Source organism: Zingiber officinale, chromosome 5B (genome assembly GCF_018446385.1).
Source record: "Zingiber officinale cultivar Zhangliang chromosome 5B, Zo_v1.1, whole genome shotgun sequence".
Lineage (NCBI taxonomy): Eukaryota > Viridiplantae > Streptophyta > Magnoliopsida > Zingiberales > Zingiberaceae > Zingiber > Zingiber officinale.
This window is the reverse complement of record NC_055995.1, coordinates 47,763,055-47,771,367: the sequence shown is the minus strand read 5'-3', so window position 1 is coordinate 47,771,367 and position 8,313 is coordinate 47,763,055. Positions and strand designations below refer to the sequence as shown.

The 8,313-nt window shown below is 37.6% G+C and overlaps 1 protein-coding gene across 1 annotated transcript; it reads right to left on the bottom strand.

The window, feature by feature from the left end:
- Nucleotides 1-750: 750 nt before the first annotated feature.
- LOC121987382 lies at nt 751-1,599 on the bottom strand. Its single transcript, XM_042541202.1, has 2 exons — nt 1,500-1,599; nt 751-1,367 (listed from the first exon to the last, which is right to left on the bottom strand). Exons 1-2 carry the CDS (start codon nt 1,559-1,561, stop codon nt 941-943), a joined length of 489 nt encoding a protein of 162 aa, XP_042397136.1. The 5' UTR covers nt 1,562-1,599; the 3' UTR covers nt 751-940.
- Between the last annotated feature and the right edge of the window lie 6,714 nt (nt 1,600-8,313).

Sequence of the window (8,313 nt, the reverse complement as noted above, 5' to 3'; positions counted from 1 at the left end):
TTTAGAAATTTTTAGAGTATTTTTATGCTATTTTTGGAGTTTGTTTGGTATTTTTACCAAGAGGAAGAAGTTTTAAAAAAAATACAAAAGTAATAATAATAAATATATATGTTGAAGCCGGGTTTTGAACCCAGGACCTCGGACCCGAACCAGGTTTTTATCAAGCTCAGCCAACCAACTAGTCTACGACCTGTTTGTAAACATATATGGAGCGAGATATATATAAGTAGTAGTTAGGAACAGTAAAATAAATTGGAAATAAAAGTGCGCGGCTGAGGAATCAAAGCCATGACCTGGGATTTGGTTAAAGCCGGGCTGACCAAGTGTGCTAGCGATCGTTTGTTATTAAAGAAGGAGAAAAATCCATTTAAGCTATAGTTGGAAACGAAAATAACCTTGAGTATAAGATTTAAATCCTTTTCCTAAAACCTAAAAATTTCTCTCAAAATTCCTCCTCTCGCGACGGCGCGCGACGTTTCTGTTTGGGCGAAAACGAAGACGACAAAGCCGCAACTAGGGCTCGTCTCCTGCGGCTGGCCAAGGACCTAATCCGAGAGGGTTCTCTACCATCGTGATCACCTTGTCGAGGAGAACAAGTGGAGGTGAAGTGATAGGAACCCGGGGGCCTATCATGTGAAAAAATCGAAAGAGAAAGGGAAAAGGGGATAGGGTGATCGCTTCGAGGGGATCGACCTCCAATAATCAAATGAAATTGATTAATTAAAAGGGAAATTACTTATCTTCCAAAGTTACATAACATCTCTTTAAATAGAGACCTAAACTACCTTTTCAAAAAGAAAAGGTCTAAAAGAAAAATAAAATAAAATTACCTTTTCAAAAGAAAAGGTGTAAAAGAAAAATAAAATAAAAATATATTTTCATGAGAAAATGTCAGATTAAAACTTATCTAAAATAAAAAAGAAAAAGTCTAAAACTTATTTTAAAAAGGAAATAAAGTTAATGGATTTATTTGAAAAGATCCATTAAAGGATCTTATCATTCCACCGCCCTTCAAAACAACCTTGTCCTCAAGGTTGTTTAGCAATAAACTCTGGAACATTTTCTTGAATGGTATCATATAATTCATAAGTACTGCTCCGATTCTAACTTCGGATGCATCAGGTTCAATAACAAATTGCTTATTAGGTAGTGCAAGAACTAGTGTTGTCATCATAACCTCCTTTAAATTCTGGAATATCTTTTTTGCTTCAAGACACCATCTAAATGCATCCGTGAGACCCAGAACATCACGTAATGCCTTGATACTCTTTGAAACTAGCACCTTTGAGGGATCAGTAGCTACTCCGTTTTGGCTTACAATATGGCCAAGGTATTCCACATTAGTTGTCCCAAAGCTGCACTTAGCTCTTTTCACATAAAGAGAATGCTCACGCAAAAGAGTGAGTACTTTATAAAGGTGATGCAAATGATCTTCGAATGATGAACTATAAACAAGGTTGTCATCAAAGAAATTCAAAACAAACCGACGGAGGTAAAACCTGAAGATATCATTCAGCAAACTTTGGAATGTAGAAGGTGCATTAATTAAACCGAAAGGCATGACTAAAAATTCATAATGACCATCATGAGTCTGAAAGGTTGTTTTTGGAATGTTTGGCTGATGGATTCTTATCTGATGGAATCCTGAGCGAAGATTCAACTTTGAGAATAATGAGGAACCTCCTAATTCATCAAGTAGTTCATCAATGATGGGGATGGGGTACTTGTCTTTCATTATAATTTTATTGAGTGTTGAGTAATCTATACATATTCGCCAATTTTTGTCTTTCTTTTGTACAAGCAGTACTAGAGAAGAATATGGAATTATACTTGGGCGAACGATACCAGCCTGAAGCATCTCTTGTACAATCTTCTCAATTTCCTCCTGTATGTAAGGGTAGCGATAAGGCCTAACATTTGTTTTAGGATCTTTTTTGATAGAGAGTTGCATGAGAAAAATAGAGCAATCTTTCTTTAATAACTGCTCTGCCTGATAACTACTGATTGGTGTGATAGTATCTTGTTTCTTGCCTCTGATGCAAACTTCTTTTCCTTGATCTTGGAAGCGCATTATTAGTTGAGAGAAATTCCATATTATATCTCCTAATGTTTTCAACCATTGTGCTCCAAGTACAACATCACATCCATCTAGGGGAAGAAGAAAGAGATCTGTTATTAATTCATAATTGGGTAAGAAAATTTTAATACTATTGCACTTTCCTGGACTTGTAAGTGATCTTCCATCCTCCACCTTAACATCAAATGTAGATGCTTGCTCTATTTTTTGTTTAAGCCTGCTTGCCAAGGTTGAGTCTAGAAAATTGTTGGTGCTTCCTGAATCTATAAGTATCATTACTGGTTGTTTTTTAATGAATCCTTTTACCTTCATCGTTTGCGGAGTTTGTAGTCCTTCTAAGGCATGAACTGATATTGCCATAGAATCATACTGTACTTCGTTGATATTATCTTGTGTTTCATCTTCATGGAAATCATCTTCTTCCTCAGAGTTCTCTATTGGTTCAATCATCAGTATCCTTTTTTGCTTGCATTGATGACCACGGTGCCACTTTTCATCGCAATGCCAGCATAATCCCTTTGCCATCCTTTCCTTGATCTCTTCTTTTGTCAATCTACGAGGTGTTGAATAATGTGATGGGTTTTCACGAATTACCTTGTTATTTCTTCTTCCTTCTTCATTGATCTTCTCTTCTTGTAGTCGTGCAAAGGATAAGACAGCCTTCATGGTGCGGGGTTGATTCATTTTTACTTCTTGTCGTATATCAAGGCGAAGTCCTTCAATAAAACTGCCCAATAGTTGCTTTTTTGACCAATCACGAGTTTGATTAGAGAGTCTCTCGAATTGTCCTTGGTACTCTAGTACGGTTGAAGTCTGTCGAATTTTGACCAATTCTCCATCAATATTCTCATAACCGGAGGGACCAAATCGATTGATGAGTTCTTCTTTGAATTCCTCCCATTTTGGAGGTCCATGGCATGCCTCAAGCCAGTCATACCATTGGATGGCATCACCTTCGAGGTTTATAGATGCTAGTTCTACCTTTGCATTGTCCGATGTGCTGTGGAAGCGAAAATATTTTTCAGCCCTTGAAATCCATCCAATCGGATCGTTGTTCTCCCAGCGAGGACATTCCACCTTCATACGTGGATAGTTGTGCTCTCGATCTTCATTTGAGTTTGCACCTTGGTCATATTGTTGTTGTCGAGACTGCTGATTTTTTCCCCTTTTGATTAGTATGCTTGAGCTAGAATCTACTTCTAAACGATCCTTCAATTCTTGCACTATCGTGACCAATGATGCCATAGTTTTTTCGAGTTTATCCATCCTTGTCTCGTGCTTAGCTTCAAATTCCAAAGCCCATTTGGCGTCAGGATGAGATCCTCCGGTCATCATGTCAGAGTGAATTTTCTTCTCTTGAAGTCGGGTTAAGACCATGCGCTTGTTGAAGTTGCTGCAAGATACTATAAGGAGAAGATGAAGTGAACTGCTCTGATACCAAGTTGATAGGAACCCGGGGGCCTATCACGTGAAAAAATCGAAAGAGAAAGGGAAAAGGGGATAGGGTGATCGCTTCGAGGGGATCGGCCTCCAATAATCAAACGAAATTGATTAATTAAAAGGGAAATTACTTATCTTCCAAAGTTACATAACGTCTCTTTAAATAGAGACCTAAACTACCTTTTCAAAAAGAAAATGTCTAAAAGAAAAATAAAATAAAATTACCTTTTCAAAAGAAAAGGTGTAAAATAAAAATAAAATAAAAATATATTTTCATGAGAAAATGTCAGATTAAAACTTATCTAAAATAAAAATGAAAAAGTCTAAAACTTATTTTAAAAAGGAAATAAAGTTAATGGATTTATTTGAAAAGATCCATTAAAGGATCTTATCATGAAGGAGTTGCCGAGAGCTTGAGTCCTCCGCAAGCCCTAGAAGTATTGGAAGACACCTTTTCCGGCTGTAAGTCCAAGAACACGAGGGGTAAGTTGCTACTCACCTGCAGTAGGATAGCTCCGAGGTTTACCTTTTATTCCTTTCCTTGTTCCCGAAAGTTTTGAACAAATGAATTCAGAATTTCAGATTTCAAGTCGAGGTTGTTTTGCATCATGTCTCGCATTGTTGTGTTTTTGTGCTTTTGATTGGATTCTATGCTACTTAGTTTCATGCTTTGTGATACTGCAATGCAGTGAATTTGGGTGTTTCAGTGCTAGCATAAGTATTATGCCGTGGCTCGGTTTTGTATCCCTGAACAGAATAGGTTGATTCAACTTCCATGCTAAGTTAACTTGTTGATTGGTGTTGATTTAGGAATTTTCTTACAGGATTAAGACTATGGAATCATTTACTTTTGTACTGTGTGTTCCTATGTATTGACCTTTAGGTATAATTCAGTCAATTTGAACTGGGATTTGATCAAATCCAAATCCAGCCTTTGGGAGCTTTATGTTTGAATTGTTAGATTGTTGATCTAAGTCGTTATGGATGTGGATTGAGGTCATGATATTCTTGATGGTTTATAAAGGACTGCTAGAACCGCTTAGAGGGAAAGCAAATAAAATGGCACCACACAGACTAGTACCATTATTTTGTTGTGTGCTTATCTCTATTGTAGTTAGACTCGGATAGAATTAGGTAAGCAAGTTTTGGTGTTACTGCCGTGAATAACAAGAATGAATCTTGACTGAAATTTAGAGTAGTTGAAGATTTGTTCATTAAATTGGTTTGATGTAAGCTTGGGTTCTATATTTAAGAAGATAATTCCTGTACCAATTATTGAGGTTAGCTTAGTCTAAAGGTGAGAAGTATGTGAGTGATTTAGTTATGCAAGTAATAAGTTCAGAATAGAAGTTTGGTTTAGAAGATGATAAAAGAGATTTACATGTTGATCAATGTAGATTTTATAAATTATTAATATGCAGATTTTAGTTAAGCTTAAGATGTAGATTTTTGATAAGCTTAGTATGCAGATTTTGTTAAGCTTAGTATGCAGATTTTAGATAAGCTTAGTATGCAGATTTTAGATAAGCTTAATATGCAGATTTTAGTTAAGCTTAATATGCAGATTTCTGTTTAAACTTGTATGCAGATTTTGTTTAAGCATTGCAGTGTTAGAATTTGTTTAAACATTTCAGTTTTGTAAGAAGCATTCTTTTATAAGAAAAGTATAAGAAAGATTAAGAAAAGAAAGAAAAAGGCCAAGGCCTTAAGTAGATCCCAAAGTCAAGACTTTAGGGATTTTGACACACAAGGTGCTTATTAAAATGCCAAGGCATTATATATTAGAAGTATTAAAAGATAACAAGTATTTTACTTTTATCAGTGGCACTGTACTGGATTCTCAGTTGTCCTTGAGCTGGGCTCCCATAGTCGTCCCTAGGTTTAGATAACCTAGTAGTAACGGCACGGCCGACGGTCGACGGTCGACGACCCGAGGGTCGCCAAATGGGCCACCAAATGGGTCGGGTCGTTACAAAAGTAAAAGCAAGTACAGTTGCCGGGCCCAAGAAGAAGTTGATTATTATTTTGAAGTATTATAAGTATAAGTTTTTGAACAAGTAAAACGAGTTTTACATAAACATAAAGTATTAAAGATTAAGTTTAGAACAAATGAAATAAGGTTCATATAGTTCTAAAAATCAGTAAGTTTAGTTCTTTATTCTACCATGTTTATCTAGTAGATGAGTAGTTTTTCATGTTTACTTATTAGATGAGCAGCATGATTAGCTATTAGAATTACATGAGTAGATTCCTTAACTTTTCTTTGCTATTAGTTTGACATGAGCAAATATATTTATGCTTTACTTTCTTTTAGAGCATATAGTTTCTAGTTCTTTCTGTAAACATGCATATTCATGTTTTTTGTAAGTTAGATAGCGCTTACTAAGTAAATTTTGCTTATAGACTGCACTTCCTCTTACTGCAGATAAAGGAAAGGAAAAGATTTAGCAAGGAAGGCGACAAGGTGGTGTGGAGGGTGTGTGATGCGTGGACTGTGGGAGAGATAAGGGGAATTGAGTCACACTTTATGTTTTATGTCAATAGAGATTGATAAAGAGTTGTTTCTATTTTTTCTGATGTTGCTATTGAGTTTATTCCGCATTGTTTGTTTGGTTGTTTCCACTGTTGGAGTTTTATTCATTTATCATTGCTAGATTAGTTTTATTCTAAGTTGTTGTGTCTTATTACTGCGTGGTTGTGATTAGTTTTTGTCACTTATTAAACTGCGTGGGTGTTTGATATATTTCGAGCCGCCTGTGGCTGTGTATATTGTGAATGTATTGATGTTCATGGTCACCGGTACAGGGGAGATTCTGTCGAAATTTTTCGGTAGAGTTTCCATGTGGTTTTTAATCATACCGGTTAAGTAGAGTTAGCAGTTAAGTAACAGTCACTCTTAGAGAGTAGTAGTAGTAAGAAGGGTGGTCGTTACAGTTGGTATCAGAGCTCCCTGCAATACCCTTCTTAAGTAACTGTGGTTTTTAATCATACAGTTGGTTTTTAATCATACCCTTCTTACATGCTCCCTGTGGGTTATGGGTTACACGGATTTAGACTTCCAATCGGATAGGGACAATAGTAAGTCCACCTCAGGGAATGTGTTTACTTTGGGAGGTGGAGCCATAGCATGGAGGAGTGTTAAGCAGAAATGCGTTTCAGACTCCACCATGGAAGCTAAGTATGTGGCAGCCTCTAAGGCCGCCAAAGAAGCTATATGGCTCAGAAACTTCTTGATGGACTTAGATGTGATTCGTGGTTTGCCTAAAATTATCACAATTTATTGTGATAATAGTGGTACAGTAGCAAACTCGAAGGAACCACGAGCCCATAAGGTAAGTAAACACATTGAGCACAAGTACCACCTGATACGAGACATCGTAAAGCGAGGAGAAGTTGTTGTCGCCAAGATTGCATCATAAGATTACCTAGCAGATCCTTTCACTAAGGCCCTTCCGGCGAGAGCTTTTGATGGGCATATTGAGGGGATGGGGATCAGATGTATGGCAGCATATATGGCAGCATAGTCTTTTAGTATAAGTGGAAGATTGTTAGAATGTATACTAAAAGCTTAGCTTTTTGTATAAACATTTATTTTAAAATGAGAATCACATTGGTCAAATATCTGTATTTAGTTAAATGCAGTTGTCCATTTAATTTATATTGTTGATAACATGGTGTGTGGTGTCACATAGAAGATCATGTTATCAGTTCTTTATAAATTATAAATAGAAGCTCACAACCAAGATGGATTGGGATAAACCATTGGAATTGTTGTAGTCACTACAAGAAAAAGCCTCATAGACATCGGTGGAACAACAACAGTTTTAAGCAAAAACCGATGTCTTTGAGTATTTTACACCGATTTTTCCAAAAATCGGTATCTATAAGCGCAGATTTTCGCTTATAGACATCGGTTTTTTAGCCGATGTCTATGAGCGCCTTTTTTTTTTGTTAATAGACATCATTTTTAACAGCGGTTTTTAAAACCCGATGTTAATGAACCAAAAAAAAATAATTTAATTTTTCCACCAGCCAAAATTTATAACACTTCACAAAGTTCCCTCCAAACCTAAACCAATATCGCGCCCCTTCTCTCAGCCTAAACCTAAACCTAAACCTCCGACCATCTCTCTCAGCCTCATCTCCCTCTTCCCTTTCCTCGATCTCTTCCCCTTCCTGGATCGACGCCCCTTAGGATCAAAACCACCTGCTTCGATCCTAAGCAAAATCGCAGTATAAATCGTTCCATTCTGCCTCCTCGTCCGATCCTCTCTTCCTCCTCCTCCTCCTTCCTCTCTTCGCTCTTCCCGGCTAAGGTAGGGGCCGACAAGATCCGAACAGCTAGAGGACGCCCACGACCACCATGGCACGGTTGGTCGGCAACATGAGGGAATCCGAAGGAAGAGAGGACAACACCGAGAACTCTGATCTTATGTAAAGGGGTCTCCTTCTTCTTCTTCTGAAGCAGAGAGATCGAGTGCAGTACAAGAATAACGAAGTATGTCTGCCTGTTAAAACCCTAAAATTGCAGGCATAAAGGCTCTCCGTGCTTCATTTTCTCCTTCTCGGCCTCTTCGCTCGCTGGGTACACGGTCAAAACCTCTCGTTTCCTCTTTTCATTCTTCTTAATCGTCTGATTGCTAAAGGTTGAGGATGGGGTTTGGGGTTAACCTCTCTATAAAGCGCCGAAGCCTTTTCTTTTCCCCCGACTTTCTCCTTCTCGTGACTTCGGACTTCACGCGACCGAGACCGGCGATTTCTTCTTCTCTCGGTGGCGCCGGCGAAGAGCAGACCTT